This window comes from Aotus nancymaae, unplaced genomic scaffold (genome assembly GCF_030222135.1).
Source record: "Aotus nancymaae isolate 86718 unplaced genomic scaffold, 86718_ANA_hifiasm-v0.15.2.pri h1tg000064l_1, whole genome shotgun sequence".
Classification (NCBI taxonomy): domain Eukaryota; kingdom Metazoa; phylum Chordata; class Mammalia; order Primates; family Aotidae; genus Aotus; species Aotus nancymaae.
This window is the reverse complement of record NW_026988479.1, coordinates 6,778,813-6,801,588: the sequence shown is the minus strand read 5'-3', so window position 1 is coordinate 6,801,588 and position 22,776 is coordinate 6,778,813. Positions and strand designations below refer to the sequence as shown.

The following is a 22,776-nucleotide window of genomic DNA, read 5'->3' as shown; positions in this document are numbered from 1 at the left end:
CACCAGGCCTGCCTTACAACAGCTCCTGAAGGAAGCACTATATATAGAAAGGAAAAACTGGTACCAGCCACTGCAAAAGCATACCAAATTGTAAAGACCATCTATACTATGAAGAAACTGCATCAACTAATGGACAGAATAACCAGCTAGCATTGTAATGCTGGGATCAAATTCACACATAACAACATTAACCTTAAATGTAAATGAGCTAAATACCCCAATGAAAAGACACAGACTGACAAATTGGATAAAGAGTCAAGACCCATCGGTGTGCTGTACTCAGGAGATCCATCTCACATGCAATGACACACATAGACTCAAGATAAAAGGATGGAGGAATATTCACCAAGCAAATAGAAAGCAAAAAAAAGAAGACAGGTTGCAAAACTAGTCTCTGATAAAATAGACTTTAAACCAACAAATATCAAAAAAGACAAAGGAGGGCATTACATAATGGTAAAGGGGTTAATGCAACAAGAAGAGCTAACTATCCTAAATATATATGCACGCAATACAGGAGCACCCAGATACATAAAGCAAGTTCTCAGAGACCTGCAAAGAGACCTAGACTCCCACACAGTAATAGTGGGAGACTTTAATACCCCACTGTCCATATTAGGCAGATCAATAAGACAGAAAATTAACAAGGATATTCAGGATTTCAACTCAGCTCTGGACCAAGCAGACCTAATAGGCATCTACAGAACTCTCCACCCCAAATCAACAGAATATACATTCTTCTCAGCACCACATCACACTCATTCTAAAATTCACCACAAAATTGTAAGTAAAACTCTCCTCAACAAATGCAAAAGAACGGAAATCATAACAAACAGCCTCTCAGACCACAGTGCAATCAAATTAGAACTCAGGAGTAAGAAACTCATTCAAAACCACACAACTACATGGAAACTGAACAACCTGTTCCTGAATTACTACTGGGTTAATAAAGAAATTAAGGCAGAAATGAAAAAGTTCTTTGAAACCAAAGACAGTGTACCAGAATCTCTAGGACACAGCTAAAGCAATGTTTCAAGGGAAATTTATAGTGCTAAATGCCCACAAAAAAAGGGGGGAGAGATCTAAAATTGACACCTTGACACCCTAACAGCACAATTAAAAGAACTAGAGAAGCAAGAGCAAACAAATTCAAAAGCTAGCAGAAGACAAGAAATAACTAAGATCAGAGCAGAACCGAAAGAGATAAAGACACGAAAAACTCTTCAAAAAAATCAGTGAACCTAGGAGCTGGATTTTTCAAAAGATTAACACAAAAGATTAACACTGCTAGCCAGACTAATAAAGAGGAAAAGAGAGAAGGATCAAATAGACACACACAAAAAAAATGATAAAGGGAATATCATCACTGATCTCACAGAAATACAAACTACCATCAGAGCATATTATGAACACCTCTATGCAAATAAACTAGAAAATCTAGAAGAAATGGATAAATTCCTGGAAACATAAACTCTCCCAAGACTAAACCAGAAAGCAGTCGAAACCCTGAATAGACCAATAAGTTCTGAAATTGAGACAGTTATCAACATCCTACCAACCAAAAAAAGCCCAGGACCAAACAGATTTGCAGCCACATTCTACCAGAGGTACAAAGAGGATCTGGTATCATTCCTTCTGAAACTATTCCAAACAATCGAAATAGAGGTACTCCTCCCTAACTCATTTTATGAGGACAGCATTATCCTGATACCAAAACCTGGCAGTGATACAATAAAAAAAGAAAATTTCAGACCAATATCCCTGATGAACATCGATGTGAAAATCCTCAATAAAATACAGGTAAACCAAATCCAGCAGCACAACAAAAAGCTTATCTACCACAATCAAGTTGGCTTCATCCCTGGGATGCAAGGCTGGTTCAATATACACACATCAATAAACATAATCCATCACATAAACAGAACCAATGGCAAAAACCACATGATTATCTCAATAGATGCAGAAAAAGCTTTCATTAAAATTCAACAGGCCCTTCATGCTAAAAACTCAATAAACTAGGTATTGATGCAACGTATCTCAAAATAATAAGAGCTATTTACAACAAACCCACACCCAGTATCATACTGAGTGGGCAAAAGCTGGAAGCATTCGTTTTGAAAACCAGCACAAGATAAGAATGCCCTCTCTCACCACTCCTATTCAACATAGTGTTGGAAGTTCTGGCCAGGGCAATTAGGCAAGAGAAAGAAATAAAGGGTATTCAAATAGGAAGAGAGGAAGTCAAATTGTCTCTGTTTGCAGATGACATGATTGTATATTTAGAAAACCCCATCATCTCAGCCCAAAATGTCCTTAAGTTGATAAACAACTTCAGCAAAGTCTCAGGATACAAAATCAATGTGAAAAAAATCATAAGCATTCCTATACACTAATAATTGACAAACAGAGCCAAATCATGAGTGCACTCCCACTCACAGTTGCTGCAGAGAGAATAAAATACCTAGGAATACAACTTACAAGGGAGGTGAAGGACCTCTTTAAGGAGAACTACAAACCACTGCTCAAGGAAATGAGAGAGGACACAAACCAATTGAAAAAAATTTCATTCTCATAGATAGGAAGAATCAATATCATGAAAATGGCAATACTGCCCAAAGTAATTTATAGATTCAGTGCTGTCTCCGTCAAGCTACCATTGACTTTCTTCACAGAATTAGAAAAAACTACTTTAAATTTCATATGGAACCAAAAAAGAGCCCCTATAGTTAAGACAGCCCTAAGCAAAAAGAACAAAGCTGAAGGCATCATGCTGTCTGACTTCAAACTATACTACAAGGCTACACTAACCAAAACAGTATGGTACTGGTACCAAAACAGATATATAGACCAATGGAACAGAACAGAGGCTTCACAAATAATGCCACACATCTACAACCATCTGATCTTTGACAAACCTGACAAAAACAAGCAATGGGGGAAGTATTCCCTATTTAATAAATGGTGTTGGGAAAACTGGCTAGCCATATGCAGAAAGCTGAAACTGGACCCCTTCCTTACACATTATGCAAAAATTAACTCAAGACTTAAACATAAGCCTAAAACCATAAAAACCCTAGAAGAAAACCTAGGCATTACCATTCAGGTTCTAAACATGGGCAGAGACTTCAAGACTAAAACACCAAAAGCAGTGGCAACAAAAACCAAAATTGACAAATGGGATCTAATTAAACTAAAGAGCTCTGCACAGGAAAAGAAACTATCATCATAGTGAAGAGGCAGCCTACAGAATGGGAGAAAGTTTTTGCAATTCATCTATTTTACAAAGGTCTAATATCCAGAATCTATAAGGAGCTTAAACAAACTTACAAGAAAAAAACAACCCCATCAAAAAGTGGGCTTAAGGATATGAACAGATACTTCTCAAAAGAAAACATTTATGCAGCAACCAACGTATCAAAGAAAAGCTCATTATCACTGGTCATTAGAGAAATGCAAATCAAAACCATAGTGAGATACCATCTTACGCCAGTTAGAATGGCGATCATTAAAAAGTCAGGAAACAACAGATGCTGGAAAGGATGTGCAGAAATAGGAATGCTTCTACATTGTTGGTGGGAGTGTAAATTAGTTCAACCGTTGGAAGACAGTATGGTGATTCCTCCAGGATCTAGAACCAGAAATATCGTTTGACCCAGCAATCCCATTACTGGGTATATGCCCAAAGGATGATAAATCATTCTACTATAAAGACCCATGCACGTGTACCTGTATTGCAGCATTATTCACAATAGCAAAGACTTGAAACCAACCCAAATGCCCATCATTGGTAGACTGGATAAAGAAAATGTGGCACATATACACCATGGAATACTATGCAGCCATAAAAAGGATGAGTTCATGTCCTTTGCAGGGACATGGGTGAAGCTGGAAACAATTGTTCTCAGCAAACTAACACAGGAACATAAAACCAAACACCACATGTTCTCAACGCATAAGTGGGAGTTGAACCATGAGAACACATGGACACAGGGAGGGGAACATCACATACTCGCACCTGTTGGTGGGTGAGGGGCTAGGGGAGGGATAGCATTAGAAGAAATACCTAATGTAGATGTAATGTTGATGGTTGCAGCAAACCACCATGGCACATGCATACATATGTAACAAACCTGCATGTTCTGCACATGTATACTAGAACCTAAAAGTGTAATAATTTAAAAAAAATATATGTATGTAATTTCAGGTAAGTGGAACATTGTCTTTGAGTTATACAAGTTATAACAGTTTTATTAGCTTCCAGCAGTGAGTACTTAGAATAGACCTTTAAATAAGGTATTTTTTAAAAGACAGTAATGATAATAGCATCATTTTAATTATAAGCTTCATTGTAGATTATGTCATATTAAAATACATAGCTAGCCAGTGACATTCATGATAACTAGTATATGTTAGAACAGACAAAGAGAAACTTAATGGTAAATTATATGGTCTCATAAAATTTACATAGTAACTTAATATTTTTACTGTATTTTCCTTTCTGGGGATCATTGTATTTGTATAATAGTAAAATCTATAAATGCCTTGGTATTTAAATTTGTGTAACTTAATATAATAAATAATAAATGCATTCAAAATAGCAATGGAGTTAGACACATTATAGTAAAAATGATCTTATAAGGGAAGGCTGCCATGTATGTCATTAGCCAGAAGTAATTTAGGTTGCCAAGTAAGATTGGCATTGATTTTTTTTTTTAACTATTTTATCATTTAAAAAATTTATTCTACTCTGTTTCTAAAATGTTGTCTTCAGTACCCAAGCCTCTGTGTCTTGAAATAAAAATTTGATCTTAACCAGATCTCAAGAATAAATTAGTTGCTTCCTGTATTGGTAATGTAGGTATGACGGAAATTATTTTTTTCTTAAAAATTCACTTCGTGTTCATATTAAACCAAAATTAAGTGTATAACTCTGAGAAAGAAAAAAAACATGTAAATGAACATAGATAAAACAAATATAAAAACAGTTATATATAATAAAATATGTTGCTACTTGGTGTCTTTTTAAAGAAAGATATAAATATTTAAATGTATGGATTTTCTTAACCCAAAATAATAGGACAATGTAAGATAGGGAGTAAACAGACAAAAGAGTAAAAGAATCACATTATGAAACAAAAAACAGTGTGTAGCTGTATATCCTGGTCTCCACTTGTAAAATGGGGATTCTCTTCACTTTATTTTTATTAGAATTTTCCTTAATATTTTAGAAACCATTTATTTCTTGATTTTTATAATTACATCAGTTAAGACTTGTATTGGGATACTCTCTAAACAGTGGCTTAAACAAATTAGGGATTGTGTTTCTGACATGATAACACTGAAAGTATACTATCTAGGTATGATATTGGGCTTCAAGATACCCTTAGAAATTATGGTTCTCATATCTTTCTACTTAGAGTTAAATTATACTTGTTGCCTTATCATTATATTATGACATCTCCATCTGTAGTGACTTCCTCTTACATCTAACTGACCAGGACTGTGTCAAATATACATAAATGAATAGTTCTGAAAATTGCTACTCCAACCATAACACTAATCTTTTAAGTATAAAAATTACTCTCACTCTCCTATCTTCAAGTGAGGCTGTGAAATAAAATTTTTTTCAGTTGGGCATATTAGTGCCTTGAAACAAACTAGACTTCAAAAAATGAGGAAGAATTAGAGAATAGATACTTGGTAGGTAAATAGTGATATTTGCCATGGTGTCTAAATAGTAACCAAATGGATAAGCTCAATCCTTAACTGTTTTCTGACTCCTGTGAAGACAAAGAATAATAAAATGGAATAACTTTTTAATCAGGAGTTTCCTTGAAAAAAAAAAAATTTCAGTGGTTCAAGGAAGTCTTTTTTTTTTTTTTTTTTAAATGGAGTCTTACTCTGTTGACCGGGCTGGAGTGCAATGGCGCAATCTTTGCTCACCACAACCACTGCCTCCTGGGCTCAGATGATTCTCCTGCCTCAGCCTCCCGAGTAGCACGGATTACAGGCACACACCACCATACCCAGCTAATTTTTTTGTATTTGTAGCAAAGATGGGGTTTCACCATGTTGGCCTGGCTGGTCTCGAATTCCTGACCTTGTGATCCGCCCACCTTGGCCTCCCAAAGTGCTAGGATTACAAGTGTGAGCCACCACACCCAGCCTCAAGGAAGTCTTTTTTTAAAAAAAAAAAATTGTGGTGAGAACATGAGATCTACCCTCTTACATTTTTAAATGTACCATGAATTGTTGTCTGTAGGAACAGTGTTGCACTATAGATCTGTAGAACTTATTCTAATTGCTTGACTGAAATTTACTGTCATTGATTAGTAGCTCCCCATTTCCCCCTCACCCCAGTGCCTGGTAACTACCATTCTACTGTTTGATTCTGTAAATTTGGCTATTTTAAATACCTCATGTAAGTGGAGTATTTATCTTATCATGCAGTATTTATCTTTTTGTGACTGGCTTATTTCATTTAGCCTAAGGTCCTTAAGATTCATCTGTGTTGTTGCATGTTGCAGAGTTTTCTTCTTTTTAAAAATTGAATAGTGTTTCATTCTGTGTATATATCATATTTCATTTATTCATTCATCTGTCAATGGACATTTGGGGTTATTTTCATACCTTGGCTATTGTGAATAGTGCCATAATGAACATAGGAGTGCTAATGTCTCTTTGAAATCTTCATTTTAATTATTTTGGATAAATACCCAGAAGTGGAATTGCCAGTTCCCGTGGTAGTTCTATTTTTAATTTTTGAAGGACTTGCCATGTTATTTTCCGTAAGGACAGTACCATTTTGCATTCCTACAGCAATTTGCAAGGGCTCCAATTTCACCACATCCTCACCACTTGTTGTCTTTGCTTTTTTGATGATAGGCAACCTGACAGGTTTTGTGGTTTTGATGTGCCTTTCTCTGATGTTTAGAAATGTTGAGCATTTTTCCTGTATTGGTTGGTCATTTATGTGAATTCTTTGGAGAAATGCTTATTCAAGACCTTAATTGCGTTACTAGTTTTTACTATTGAGTTGTAGTGGTTTCTGGTGCGTTTTGAAGCCTAATCCCTTATCAGATACATGGTTTGCAAATATTTTTTCCCATTCCATATTTTACCTTTTTGCCCTCTTGATTATTTACTTTGCTGTGCAGAAGCATTTTAGTTTGATGTATTCCCACTTGTCTATTTTTGCTTTTGTTACCTGTGCTTTCGGTGCCATATGTTTGAAATTACTGTCAAGACCAGTGCCATCAAGCTTTTCTCCTGTTTTCTTCTAGCAGTTTTACAGTTTTAGGTCTTAAGTCTAAGCCTTCAGTCCATTTTGAGTTGATTTTTTGCGTGATGTAGGAGACCAGTTTTATTCTTTTGCATGTAGATATCTAGTTTTCCCAGCAGCATTTGTTGAGGAGACTATGCTGTCCCCATTGTGTATTCTTGGCACCCTTTTTGAAGATCAGTTGACTGTATACATGTAGGTTTATTTCTGGGCTCTTTATTCTGTTCCACTGGTATATATATGTGTCTTAATGCTAGTGCCGTACTGTTTTCACCACTGTAACTTTGTAGTATAATTTGAAATCAAGAAGTATGATGCCACCAGTTTTGTTCTTTTTCAGGGTTGATTTGACTCATTGTGGTCTTCGGTGGTTTCATATAAATTTTAATATGTTTTTCTGTTTTGTAAAAAATGCCATGAGGATTTTCATAGGCATAGTATTAAAACTGTAGATCACAGATATGTCTTTACAGAAATATAAAATAGATATGAATTGCCCCATTTATAGATTTTTCTTTTGTACAACAGGAGTAGTAAAAATTATTCTGCATATTCTTTGAATTTGACTTATCTATCCTGGAGCAATATTATATATGCATAAGATGTGGTTAAGAATGCCTACTTGTGCATTATTGATAATAGCAAACATCTGGAAGTGACCTAAATGCCCGCTAGTAAAGGAAACTGGTCTGATTGTGTAATTTTCATACAGGAAATATGGTACAGCTCTTAAAAGGAATTTGTCAAATTTATGTGTAATAACATGGTTACATCCACAAGACGTTGTAAAATGAAGAAAGTCAAGTTGCAGAACAGCATATACAGTGTAGAATTACAACTCTTAATGTAGAATAACTATATAAAAATAATTTTTAATAAAAACATGAAATAATCATAAGGTTTTAATTAATTAACACAGTTTGTTAATGTGTGGTTATTGTGTAGGGTTCGCGGTGTTCTTCTGATGCCAATATGCTTGGAGAGATGATGTTTGGCTCAGTAGCAATGAGCTACAAAGGATCCACCTTAAAAATTCATCAGATTCGGTGAGAGGTTTTCTGATTTTTTTTGTTACCGAGTCCATTTTTAGATATTTGGGTTTTTTTAAAGACAGAATTTTATATGATCTTCACTCAGATTCAGCTTGTCATACTCCATTTAAAATGTTCTATGATTTTAATGCTACTTCATTTCTCTTGCAGCTATGCTGTGAAACCTCTGTTACTTAAACATTTTTATTTGTAATAAATCCAAAAAGTTATTATATTTTAGTTTTGTGCCCTCTCTTTCTCTTTTTCTTCACAGTTCCCCTCCACAGCTGATGCTCAGCAAAGTGTTTACTGCACGGACTGGCAGCAGTATTTGTGGAAGTCTCAATACGTAAGTGCTTGTGGATACGGTGGAAATGCATTACTTTAGATGTGCAAAGTATGAAAAGTAACAAACTGCTTTTAGTACTGCAGCACAGGTTCAGATTTTCTATCTTTCCTTAAGTTTAAAAGTTCATAGAGGCCAGATTTCATCTCAATTGCATTTGGTTGAGAAACAGGAGATGTGGTTTCTGTTTCTATAAATTGGTAGAAACAATATCTGCAACTAAAATGTTGAATGGATTTCTGTCTTAGGTCAACATGCTGATTTTTGGTTTTGTGGTACCATGCTGAGTTACTACAGTCTGTAGGGTTATGCTCTTCAATTTTCAGATCCCTACAAAATTAACCCTGCAGACAGGACTGACCTAGGTCAGCCATATGGATATTAGACATAATATATACAGTATATAATGATAACCACCAGGGTATTACAAGCTATTAATGCAAAGAGTGGAATAGCGAAGCTGAAACAAAGGCAGGCCTGGTGTCAGGATCATGCGCCATGTGCCAAAACCTAATAAATTGTTGGGGCTAAAGTTAGGCAATAGAAGACCCCAGAGAGAGATTTTGCAGGTTCCATATCAGAACAATGCTCATTGGCTAGCCAGAGCCCTTGGGGGTAACCCAATGTCAAAGGCAGCAGAAGGCAGCAAAAAAAACTACTCCAAACTACAGAAATTCTCTAGAGCCCCCATTAATTGTTAGTGGTTTAAAAAGACCTGTTTGGCAATTCCATCAAAAAGTGGGCAAATGACATGAACAGGCACTTCTCAAAAGGAGACATTTATGCAGTCAACAAACATATGAAAACTTATCATCACCGGTCATTAGAGAAATGCAAATCAAAACCACAATGAGATACCATCTCACGCCAGTTAGAATGGTGATCATTAAAAAATCAGGAGACGGGCCAGGCGTGGTGGCTCATGCCTGTAATCCCAGCATGTCTCTGAGGGCTGAGGCAGGTGGATCACAAGGTCAAGAGATCAATACCATCCTGGCCAACAGGGTGAAACCCTGTCTCTACTAAAAATACAAAAATTAGCTGGGCGTGGTAGCGTGCGCCTGTAGTCCCAGCTACTTGGGAGGCTGAGGCAGGAGAATTGCTTGAATCTGGGAGGCGGAGGTTGCAGTGGGCTGAGATTGCACCACTGCACTCTGGCCTGGTGACAGAGCAAGACTCCGTCTCAAAAAAAATCAGGAGACAACAGATGCTGGAGAGGATGTGGAGAAATAGGAACACTTTTACACTGTTGGTAGTGTAAATTAGTTCAACAATTGTGGAAGACAGTGTGGCGATTCCTCAAGGATCTAGTACCAGAAATACCATTTGACCCAGCAATCCCATTACTGGGTATATATCCAAAGGATTATAAATCATTCTCTTACAAAGACACATGCACAAGTATGTTTATTGCAGCACTGTTCACAATAGCAAAGACTTGGAACCAACCCAAATGCCTATTTGTGATAGACTAAATAAAGAAAATGTGGCACATATACATCATGGAATACTATGGAGCCATAAAAAAGGTTAGTTCTTGCCCTTTGTGGAGACATGGATGAAGCTGGAAACCATCGTTCTCAGCAAACTAACATATGAACAGAAAACCAAACACCACATGCTCTCACTCATAAGTGGGAGCTGAACAATGAGAACACATGGACACAGGGAAGGGAACATCACACACCAGGGCCTGTCAGGGGGTAGGGAGCTAGGGGAGGGATAACATTAGGAGAAATACCCAATGTAGATGATAGGGTGATGGATGCAGCAAACTACCGTGACACAGTGTATAACTATGTAACAAATCTGCACATTCTGCATATGGACCCCAGAATTTACAGTATTTTTTTTTAAAAAAAGGACCTGTTTGGAAGAGTTTTATTAGCTAAGTTTCTAAAACCTGTAGCTCTTTTTTTACTTTTAGGCAGGAAGGAAAGTGGGAGGTATTCTTTAAAATATTATGGATGCTTTAAAAAATCTTGAAGCCAAAAATATAGAGATTAGATATCTACTAAAGTAGAAATTAAAGATTCCATGTTGGAATCACTGATGTTAGCCATGATCACCTGAGTTTTTTCATCTCTTTTAAGTTCTAACTGATAATTCCTAAAATCTCTAGAAAGGGCATTTTGCACTAAAAGCATAAAGTACTTCTATTTTCGTTATCTTGAAAGAGTCACTAAAAGAAATGATATAGGTTATTTGTAATATATTAGACTAAAAACAGTTTTTGGATATTTGCCTAATGATGTAGTCTCCTCCTCTTCTCCTAGCTTCTACCTCTCCTTACCAGATAATTAGAAAATATTTTTAGGTCCAAAATATGTGGGGAAACCTTGTTTGTAATCTAAATCAGGTTCTGCAACTTTCTTCTTTAAAGATCCAGATAGTAAATATTTTTGGCTTTGTGAGCCAAACAATGGGTTTTAGTTTCTCAACTCTGCTGTTGCAGCATCAAAGCAATCATACACAGTAAATAAATGAATGGGCATGGCTATGTTCCAATAAAACTTTATTTACAAAAAGAGGTAGCAGACTTGATCTGGCATTCAGGCTATAGTTTGCCAACATCCTGTTTAAGTAGTTATGTTAGTTAATTTGTAATGCTAATAGGAAGAAACTGTTTTTGCACTTAACATTTCATTAGGATGTACAAAGAATTGCCATTAAACCGTAAAACAAATTTGGAATTAATTTTTTTCTTACCTTCCATAGGCTACAAGATAGTCTTGAATTCATCAATCAAGACAATAATACATTAAAGGCTGATAATAACACAGTTATTAATGGACTGCTTGGAAATATAGGTAAATGGCTCCCTTGATTTTATAAGTTTAAAATATATGAACAGTATAAGAAGTGTTTTTTGAAGTTATTCCTTAATGATACAGATCTGTTATGATAACAAAGAATTTCAAATACTGTAAGTGGAAGAGGCATTTAAGTTGCCAGTATCTCTTACATTTGTTTAATTTTGAAAACATATTTTTCATATATTTGAACATAATATTTATTTTTTATCTGATTAAGAGAACTGCTATAGATATATCTAATTCGTCCTCATTGTTTTTCATTGTTAAATTTGATGCATCTTTGAAAGATCTGTCAGTGATAAGAAAAGCCCTTACTAGTTCCTTTGACTACTTCAGCCGAGGAAGACTATTTACACCTTCTTCCTTCTCTCTTCCATAAACACAAAAGTCATTTTAAAATGATGCTTGTTTTTGTCACTTGCAATTCAGATGAGCAGATGTTTAAATTTGATGTTTCTTAAAAGATTTATTAAAACAGTTTATTTAGTACTTCAGTTAGCTGATTGTTGTTATTTAAATTCTGCATTTTAAAGTGACAGACTCTTTAAAATTTCTGGTCATTTTTTCTAGACAGCTCAACTGAACTGCTGCTGTATTGCAGTTATTTCTGGTGCATAAAAAGCTATAGGAAGCCAAAGGAATGAGATAGCAATTAGATTAGTATGAATAGTTCTCTTGTTTTCTGTTTAGTAAGAACTTTTATTTATAATTAATTTAAACAAATATTTGTAGAAAACAGTTTTTTCTTCCAACTTGAGCTGTATGACATCCTCTTATTTATTTTTTATAGTTTGTGTTTATTCAAATGAGCAGTCACTTATAAAACATTTATTACTGTGGGCTAGTCATAGTGTTAGGCATATACTTTTTAATGTGTGAGTGTTACAGAAAAATAGAAGTTCTGCTTTTTCTTAACTTGCTTGATTACTTCATTGATTTTAATAAAAGAAAAATATGACAAAGAAATAATGAAATCTTTTTTCTTTATAATTTGATAATTTTCAAAGCTCAGAGGGCTTGTTGAATGTTGAAAGTCATTTATAGGGTTTTTTTTGTTTGTTTGTTTGTTTTTGTTTTTTGATAGGGAGTCTCACTCTGTCACCCAGGCTGGAGTGCAGTAGCATGATCTTGGCTCGCTGCAACCTCCACCTTCCAGGTTCAAGCGATCCTCCTGCCTCAACCTCCCAAGTAGCTGGGACTGCAGGCATGCACCATCATACTTGGCTAATTTTTGTATGTTTAGTAGAGACAGCATTTCGCTATGTTGGCCAGGCTGGTCTCGAACTCCTAACAGGCTCCCAAAGTCCTGGAATTACAGGTGTGAACCACCATGTCCCAGCCAAAAGGAATTCATTTTAATGACACAAATCCATTATTACTTATAAAGGTAAATTATACTGTGGAGGCTAGATATACTTGTCCTCTCTTTTTAGATAGAGTAGATGATCCATTTTACATACTACTGACTTTACATATGAGCAACATTTACTTGCACCCTTTTTAATTGTGAATCAAGGACTTTTTGTGTGTGTATCATTTCTTATTTCTTTCAATTTCCAGTCAATCAGTCAGTCAATCAATAGGTATGTGGTGAGCACCTGTAATATGCTAAGCACTCTGCTGGCCCCTGAAGATACAGTGGTGAACCAGATATAGTCCCTGCCTCAGTGGATTTATAGTTAGTGGAATTCAGAAAAGTAATACAACCATTACAGTATACTATAGTAAATTCTTAGACAGAGTTAAGAACAGGGTGTGATAAAAATAAGGAGAAGTACTTAATTCAGTCCTGGAGAGTCAGGGAAGGCTTTCTTGAGGACATGAGGCCTAAGCTTGAGGGATTAGCCAGATAGTTAGGGAAAGAAATGTTCTATGAAGCAATATTTGTACACAGAGCTAGGAGCAAGAGATCATAGAGTATGGAAAGAATGTGAATAAATCAGTATGTATGGAGCACAGAGTAGGAGTAAAGTAAATGAAAAGAAAGAATGGAGCAAGAGCTAGATCATGAAGGACACTGTAGGCCACACTGAGGAATTTGGACTTAATGCTTCATGTAGTGCAGTTGGGCACCAGTGCAAGTATGTTGGTTTGGGTCCTTCACCTGTTTTTTTCACAGGTGCTAAAGACCGGATTGAACATGCAAGAATTGTATTAGGGGAAGTGACTATGTAAAGGAAAATGAGGAACATGCTGGGAAAGGCTGAGAGACCATTGAATTGTGATGTAAGTCTGACCATGAGTGAAGGAGAGAGGGATAGAACATTGACTGCAAGTGTCTCAGCTTTCTATATGGTTCAGGGGAAGTTTGGCAAGGCCCTGGGAAGTATTTGAGTCAAAGGTTGTCAGAAATGTCCTGTATCTCCCCAAAATGGGCCTGCTTTAGTATACCTACTGCGTTCACCCGTTGGCTGAGAGCAGCCTATCAGCTATGTGTCCTTGCACAAATGTGGCAATGGATTTCAGAACACAGCAGCAGGAATTCTTAATCAAACATACTCTTTATAGTTGGAGATCTTTGAGATACAGTCTTGATGCCATGACAGAGGGATTTTCAGAATTTAGTAACACGATCAGATTATATTTGTATCTGCAGAAGAATATCCTAACTGCAGTAGGAATGGATTCAGGTGAGCAAGTGGGATTGAGAAAAGGCCCATATTAGAAGGGTGCTCATGGTAATCCAAATGACAGATAATGGTACATATAGTAAGTTAGCATGGGTGGGGATAGTTGAGAAATTCTTTTAAGGGAAATAGAGTGGACAGGATTAGCTAATTAGATAGAAGAGGTGAGGTCAAAGGAAGGATCAAGTTTGGCACTTTGCTGTCTGTTTAATTGCATGGGTATTGGTGCTATTCACTGAGGTGAATAGAAGAAATCAGAATTGATGATTTTAGGTTTAGGCATGTTCAATTGGAAGTATCGGAATATCCAAGTGCAGAAATCCATTGTTGTTAGCTAGTTAGATAGGTACATTGTAGTAGTAGTCTCTTTAACATAAAAGTGGATGAATGTTTAATAATTTAAAAATAATAGAAGTTGACCAGTTAGGTGTATCTTCTGTAGATTTGAGAATCATCAGGACATAAATTATAATTGAAAGCACAGGAATGGAGGATGACCTAGGAAATGTAAAGAATGAGAAGGAAAGATTGTTGAAGATGGAACCCTGGGGAATGCTGGCTTTAAGAAGGGGTAGAAGAGAAGCACACAAACTGAGACTGAGGGGAAAAAAATACAGAGAGCGTGTTATCATTGGAAAAATGCTTACAGTATAATATAGTCAGTATCAATTACTGCTATAAGGTAACATAAGATAATATGGACTAAAGCAACAGGAAGCCTTTTGGTGGCCTACATGAACAGTTTCAGTGAGGAGAATCGACGCCAGAATTGAGAATACTCAGAGGTTAGACCTTTGTCCAAGATGCAAATAGTCGTTCTCAAACTTTTTGGTTTCAGGAGCCCTTTACACACTTAGAAATTATTGAGGTCTGCAGAGAACTTTTGTTTGTGTGTATTACAACTGTTGATAAATACTTTATTAGAAATTTTAAAAAAATTTAGCAAATCCTTGAAAAATAACACTAACATCCCCTTTCATGTTATTACAAACCTCCAAAAAATTAATGAGAAGAGTGACATGGTTTTACATTTTTACAAGTCTCCTTAATGTCTGGATTAGGGTACAGCTAAATTCTCCTATCTGTGTCCGTATTCAGTCTTTTGTGATATGTTGTTTTCATTGAAGTGTATCAAGAAAATCCGGTCACAGATGTGTAGGTGGAAAATGGAGGACTTCACAGACCCCCTGAAAGTCTCGGAGACCCCCAGGGGTCCTTGGATGATATTTTGAGAACTGCTGAACTGCTGTAGGATTAGATGTATGGAGGGAGGTGGAAGAGATTTGGGTATGTTTAAGTGTTGATAGAAAAAGGAAGTTATAAGGAGGATGAAATTAAAGACTAGAAGTTATAATTCATAGAAGGAGTTTTTGAAGAATAAGGGTTTGGGGTCCTAGCTGACTTACAGTTAACTTAAGGGAGGAAGGAACTTAGGATTTTTTATTAAGTCCCTAGCACATAGTAAGGCTTGAATAGCATGACTGCTTAGGCAGGAAAGAGGCAAGGATGGGTGAGAATTAGAGTAAGTTTTTAAGTAGAATAATAGGAAAAAAAAGGGTTCCAGTATGGTTAATTCTACTGTGTGTATGTGCATATATGCATGTGCATACTCTAGGAAACAAAGTTTTATGCTGAGAAGAAGAGGTAGGGAAGGAGATTTAAAAAGGAGATAATTTCTGAAGTAACTAGAGAAAGAAAGCTAGGGAGAATTAAAGAGCTGACCATTGAGACATGGAAGGATTGCTATACATGTGCTATAATTATAGAAGTTCTTGTTACAGAAAAATAGTATCTGTTAGCAATTTGAAAACTACAGTTTGCTGGATACAGTGGCTCATGCCTGTAATTTCAGCACTTTGGGAGGCCAAGGCAGGAGGATCACTTGAGCCCAGGAGTTTGAGATCAACTTGGGCAATGTGGCAAGACTTTATCTCTACTAAAAAGTTTTCAAAACTGGCTGGACCTGGTGGCATGCACCTGTTGTCCTAGCTCATGAGGAGGCTTGAGGAGGGAGGATCACTTGAGCTCAGGAGTTCGAGCTTGCAGTGAGCTATGGTTATGCCATTGCATTCCAGCCTACATGACAGAGCAAAATGCTGTTTCAAAAAAAGAAAGAAGAAGAATAGAGTTGTCACTTTTTAAAACAGAAAGCCCCTATTCCATCCTAGATAAACATCCTACATGGCTATTTAGACTATTTTGATTAAGCATAACTAACAGGTAACCCAGCTGCTTGCTTTCAAACTATAATGCCCTTCTTGGGTCTTCAGACTGCAGTTACCTTTTCTTGATGAAGCATGTGGCAGCCACTTCTCTTGAACAGCTGGGAGTCTGGTCCCTGATGAGCTTCATTTGTGTTCCTCCTTCCATAGTGGCTGACTCCTGGTTTAGTAACCTTGGTTTCTTCCATTACTTTGTAACTTATCACTGGTTATGAAAACCAATTTTTAATTTGTCAGTAAGATCTCTTTTCTGGTTTTGCTCTCTGTTGTATGCTGTATGCCAAGTGCTTAGGTGGTTTTCTCCTTACTGCAATTGTAGAAGCATGCTATAATATTAAAACAACTTTTAAAAAAATAAATTTATTTGGCAAATATCAGATTCAATAGATAACATTATCGTACTTTTTCAAATCTTTGAAAATACTGTTTCATATTAGAAAGGATTGAACATTTAAAATAATTTTTACCTTATATAGCAGAAGCTTGTTTTTATTATACATAGATTTATTAGTAAAAATACATGAAGTTGTTATTTGATATAAATCATGACTAAAGAAACACCATCCTGTTTCAAAAATGAGAAGACACCTTGAATTATTCTTAGTTTAAAAGTTTCCACCCATATCTGTTGGTCTGCTCTTGTGCTGCCTTAGCTCACCTTTTTTCCCTGACACATTGTGGCTTCTCTAACAGTCCTCTTTCATGTGTATTTTACGTTTTTGCCATGTAGGTCTTTCACAGTTCTGCAGCCCCAGGCGGGCATTCTCTGAGCAGGGTCCGCTCCGCCTGATCAGGAGCGCCTCTTTCTTTGCAGGTTTGCGATGTGCTGTGTGGGTAGACTAGTTGGTGTGCCCCAACGGCTAGACTCTGTAGTTAAGTTGTGGAAACAAGAGAGTAGATGAATGCATTTGTTGAGGTTGTGGTTAAGAAAACATTGCTTTGGGAAGTATAAGAACTTGATTGTTTTCTACTGAACATGTTCTTAAAGTTTCCAGACACTGAGTTATCAGTAAAATTGACATTTTAATGAAATTTCAGTTTGCGATTTGTCTCATGGCATAATGCTTTTCTCTCATGGCATAATAACTTTAGAATATGAAACCAAAACTTAGTATGAACTTTATTTCTCAAGGTACCACTTGGAATTTTTAATGTGACACTGTCTTGTTTCCATGGCTGAGTAGCTTTTGTACCATAGTTCACCAATTGCAGAAAATTATCCTATCTTGTTATTATTGTAAAGTTTCTGATCTACACTATTCCATAAGAACAATTTTTCTTGGAGCTAAGATTTAGATGAACAAGCACCACTGTAATGCTCTGTAAAAAGCATATATGACTATATTTTCTTATATAATCAAGTTGATGATTGTAGAGTATGTCCATGCATATATACCCAGGATTCTAATCATAGTCCTTTTCTTCACGCATTTTAGCAGGTTACAGCCTTTTAGTGGAAATTATTAGAATGTAAACACATTTACTTGTCATTGTTTTCAGATTGGTATCAGTTTAAACCTTTTCTTCATTAATATTTTCTTTCCCTATAAATATTAGATGTAAACAATACATATTTATAGAAAACTTGGAAAATATTTTTAAAAGACAAAAATAAAATACATGTTAGCCATTTTATCAGCCAGAAATGCCTGCATTTTTGTTTTTTTAACAAAATTGGGATCATACTATTCAAACAAATTTCTCAAAACAAATTTCTCAATGTATTATGGATAATTTTGAAACATACATTGTTATAGGCAGAAACAGTGTAGTGAACTGTAATATACCCACCGCTTAGTCCCAGCAAGCACTTATACTGTTCAGTAGCTTGCTTTTTTTCATTTAATAGTATATTGTAAATATCTATCATTGACTATGCTTCTAAAATATGAGTCAGTCACTCCTTGCTGCTTTAGATATTATGTTTTAGATTCTCATACTGTGTATCAAATCTTCACAGAGCTCTCGAAGCTTGTTCAACTGAGTAATAGCTCTTGGTGTTGGGTTGGTGCCATGCTATTGAAAAAAATAAGGGAATGCAATGAGATGAGCATGATTTCGTTTGCTATTTAAAAGGAGCTGTTCATCCACCTGAATAGCAATATATTTTATAACTGACAGTTTCATCTTTATTTATAGTTCACAGCAACCCAATGGACATGCCTGGAAGAGAGCTGAATGAGGACAGAGACAGTGGCATAGCACGGTCTGGTAATGTCAGGTTCTTGTATTCAGTTTTTTATGAGATTACTGTTGGCATTGATTTTCTTTTTTATCTCTCCCTTTTATTATCAAATTTGTTCATATTGATATTAGCCTTACAAGAGAACTGTGAAAAGAGCAGGGCAAAGTCTCATACATTTAACATTTTTCATGTTTACTTTTAAGTGTGCTCAGTAGAATAAAGCCTGGATGAACTAAAGCCCCAGAGTAAAGTATATTGGTTAAAGCTTAGTATAAGAAGAAAAGCATTGGTCAGAAGACTGCTTGGAAACCGTAGTTAAAAAAAAAACAAAAAACAAAAAAACGCATACACACATTGCTTATATTTGCTTGCTGCTAACTAGAGTTTAAATTGTCATAGTCTCTTGCCCAGAAAAGCATAGGCATTTTGAACCAATGTTACTCTTTTTTTTTTTTTTCAAATATGGACTCTTCCAAAATTTGTAGGTGTAGCAAACATTTATTGAAACATGGTGGACATTAAAAAAATTAAAGCCCAGAGTCTACCCTTAAGGAGCACAGAAGTATGGAGTCTACTGGGAGAAAAATTAGGAAAATCATCTGTCATAGTTTATTGTGTGATATGTTTAGTGATAGACCTGTGCAAAGAGCTTCAGAGAAAGGGCAGCACACTTAGCCTGGGCAAGGCGCAGGGATGCCAACAATGCTTTACAGAAGAATGATGATTGAGTTGTATTTTGAGAAATAAATAGCAGTTATCTAGGCAAAAGCTTAGAAAAAAAGGCATTTTAGCTAAAAGGAAAAGTGTTTGTTGGGGCCCAGAGAGCAGCATAAGTAGAAAGAGGAGTAATTTCAGGCTTGAATTACTATTTGATATGAGGAACTTAGTTCACTGTGATAGTCAGCATATGTTGTTATTTTATATGACTCTGCTATCAAAATTGTTTTATGATTCAGTTTTGAGATAAATGAAAAATCTAACCTTGCCATATGTTGTAATCCCTAGGTGTGTATTAGAATAAGAAGGAGAGGTTTTAAAAACAAATTTAGGTGCCTAAACTTTACTTCCAAAGACTCTCATTTAACCTAGCGAAGGGGTTTGGCATCTGTATTTGAGAAACAAAACAAAATGTAAAACCTAACACCTGATTCTAAAGGACAGCTAGGGTTGCGAACCACTACTCTAAGAAGAAGAGCTTGTGTTTTTCAAGTAATCTCATCTTTCTTTTCTAATTGAGTTCCTTATTTTTTGTTTTAAGGAATCTAGAGTATATTTATCTTAATACCCTTTGCTTCTATGTAATCTAGAGATTTAGACTTCCCTGGCAGGAATTTAATTCTCATTATTTTATTTAAGATTTGAAAGATAGTAAATTAATTTATCTATACTTATATTATTTGTAAGTTGAAGCATCTGGTTAGACTGATCTGTTAGGCTGCTTCAAGTTATTGGATTCATATATCCCATTTAAGTTAATGTGTGTTTTCTTCTTTTTCTAATAGGGTTATTTTCAATATTAGAATATAGTGAAATGTATTTTTTCCAAACTTAAGACAGCATTTTATTTTTCACTGAAGTCATACCCAGATTTAGCTGTACATACCCAATATTGGACTATAAGGCTTTACAATACTAATTGATAAAATGTGGTCTATACAAGAAAGTAATTTAGAATGAGTTCATTGATGGTCTCCATGTTTGCATGGCACATACAGCTTTATCCTCTATCATTGAATTTGTCAGAATTCAAATGAATAGATTTTTGTAATGAAAGTCTCTCAGTTTTTAGTGCTGGTGTCCAAAATAATTTATCATCTGGCATATACCTTTTTAATAGTAATGATAATACTTCCCTGTTTTGAATATACATTTTCAGTATGTGCTTATGATCATAAAATAAGTCTAGAATATTGCCAAATGCAAGCCCTTAATGGCAAGTCTTATCCTCTCTAAATCCAGTGGGGAAAAGGGGAGGACTCCTAGCTTAATGAAAAATCAGCAGTTGTCGCTTTTAACACCTCAGGCAATAAACATATCTTACAGATTTCAGAGTGTTTGGGGAAGGGAATAATCCCCAAGACCAGGGGATTGCAGCCGTTACAGAGTGGAGTCTGCTGAGATGTGTTTATCACCTTGGTACTCCAGAGAGCATTCTTTTTTGGAACTTACTAAGTATAGTCATGATTCATAATTAAAAGTGGTAGGTTTGACTGCATGTGCACAGGTGATCCATGAGTACTTGTAAATGACCTCTTTAAATGCCATTCAAACAATTATTTTCAAATATAGCTTGTTCTTAAAATCCAGCTGCTACATTAAGTCTGAATAGCATCAGATTTCCTTTAATTTAAGAACTAAAAGGATTCAGCTAAGTTATGGGACAGTCAGTCCAGTGGCCAAAGAGTTAATGCCTTGTTGCAAAGTATAATTTTATTTTGGAATCCCTAGAAGAGAATGCCAAAAGGGGATTGTCTGAGTTTTTTGCTGATACATTGTTAATACATGATTTTTCTCCTCTGAGACCTTGCTCCAAGAAGGATGTGTTTTTTTAATGGACATTTTGGAGGCTCATGAAGCAAAATAAAGTTTAATTTAATCTATTTGTAATTTTGTTAAAAGGAAATTTGTCATTATGCTCAGTCATTACTGATTCTCGTTGTTCTTCTGACTTAATAGCATCTCTCAGCAGCTTGCTGATCACTCCATTTCCTTCTCCAAACTCCTCACTTACACGAAGTTGTGCCAGCAGCTACCAGCGACGTTGGCGACGCAGCCAAACAACAAGTTTGGAAAATGGGGTATTTCCTAGATGGTAAGTTGGAACTTTAAACACAGAACAAAATTGAATAGTTCCTTAAATACAATTTTATATGAGTTTCTTAGAGCCTGGACTTGCATTCTGTGTATTTTAAGTTTGGAACTGAAAACTTAAAATTTATTACATTTTAAAAATTGTGGTAAGTTATACATAACAGTTTACCATTTTAACCATTTTTAGATGTACAGTTCAGTGACATTTATTTAAGTACCTTTATACTGTTATGCAACCATCATCACTTTCCAACTCCAGAACTTTTTCCTCTTCCCAGCTGAAACTCTGTATCCATTCAACGTAACTCCTCATTCCTCCCTCCCCTTCCCCTTGTCACCACCATTCTATTTTCCGTCTCTATGAATTTGATGACCGTAGGTACCTCGTATGAATGAAATCATACACTTCTTGTCCTTTTTGCATCTGCCTTATTTCATTTAGCATAATATCTTCAAGGTTTAGTGATGTTGTAGCATGTGTCAGAAATTCATTCCTTTTTATGACTGATTAACATTCCATTGTGTATACATACCACATTTTTTTATCCATTTATCTATTGATGGACACTTGGGTTGCTTCCACTTCTTAGCTATTGTGAATAATGCTGTTATGAACATGAGTGTACAAATATCTGTTCAAGTCCCTGTTTTCAATACTTGTGGTTATATACCCGGAAGTAGAATTGCTGGATCATATGGTAATTTTGGTTTTAGTTTTGTGAGGAACTGTCACACTGCACACTGTTTTTCATGGTGACTGTACCATTTTAGATTCCTACCAGCAATGCACAATGGTTCCAATTTCTCCGTATCTTCACCAGCACTTATTTTCTATTTTTTTGATAATAGCTATCTCAATGGATCTGAAGTGGTTTCTCATTGTGGATTTGATTTGCATTTCTTTAATAATTAGTGAAGTTGAATATCTTTTCTATTCTTTTCTTTTCTTTTTGAGTCACCCAGGCTGGAGTCCAGTGGCGCAGTTACAGCTCACTGCAGCCTCAACCTCCCCGGGCTCAGGTGATCCTTCCACCTCAGCCTCCCAAATAGCTGGAACTACAGGCTTGCTACCGTGCCTAGCTAATTGTTTTTTTGTTTGCTTGTTTTATTTTGTATTTTTTTGTAGAGATGGGATTTTGCCTTATTGCCCATGAGCCCAGAACTCCTGGGCTCAAGTGATTTGCCTGTCTCAGCCTCCCAAAATGCTAGGATTACAGGCATGAGCCACACGACACCCAACTTGACCATCTTTTCATGTGCTTATTGACCACTTGTATATCTTTTTTGGAGAAATGTCTACTTAAGTCCTTTGCTCATTTTATATTTGGGTTTTTTTGCTTTGTTGGTGAGGTGTGGGAATTCTATATATATTTTAGATATTAATACCTTATCAGATCTATGATTTGCAAATTTTTTAAAAATTCTGTGGGGTGATTTTTTACTCCATTGATGCTGT

The 22,776-nt window shown here is 35.8% G+C and overlaps 1 protein-coding gene across 2 annotated transcripts in view; it reads left to right on the top strand.

Moving 5' to 3' along the window:
* FNIP1 (folliculin interacting protein 1) overlaps positions 1-22,776 on the top strand; it is a 155,078-nt gene that overhangs the window by 79,806 nt on the left and 52,496 nt on the right. Inside the window, exons 4-9 of one of the 2 annotated variants that reach the window (XM_012447430.2) lie at positions 8,228-8,328; positions 8,588-8,662; positions 11,378-11,469; positions 17,055-17,138; positions 18,464-18,535; positions 21,186-21,321. In XM_012447430.2, the coding sequence (XP_012302853.2) occupies positions 8,228-8,328; positions 8,588-8,662; positions 11,378-11,469; positions 17,055-17,138; positions 18,464-18,535; positions 21,186-21,321 (560 nt within the window). The remainder of the gene's footprint in view (positions 1-8,227; positions 8,329-8,587; positions 8,663-11,377; positions 11,470-17,054; positions 17,139-18,463; positions 18,536-21,185; positions 21,322-22,776) is intronic. The other variant, XM_012447478.2, reaches the window with a different exon arrangement.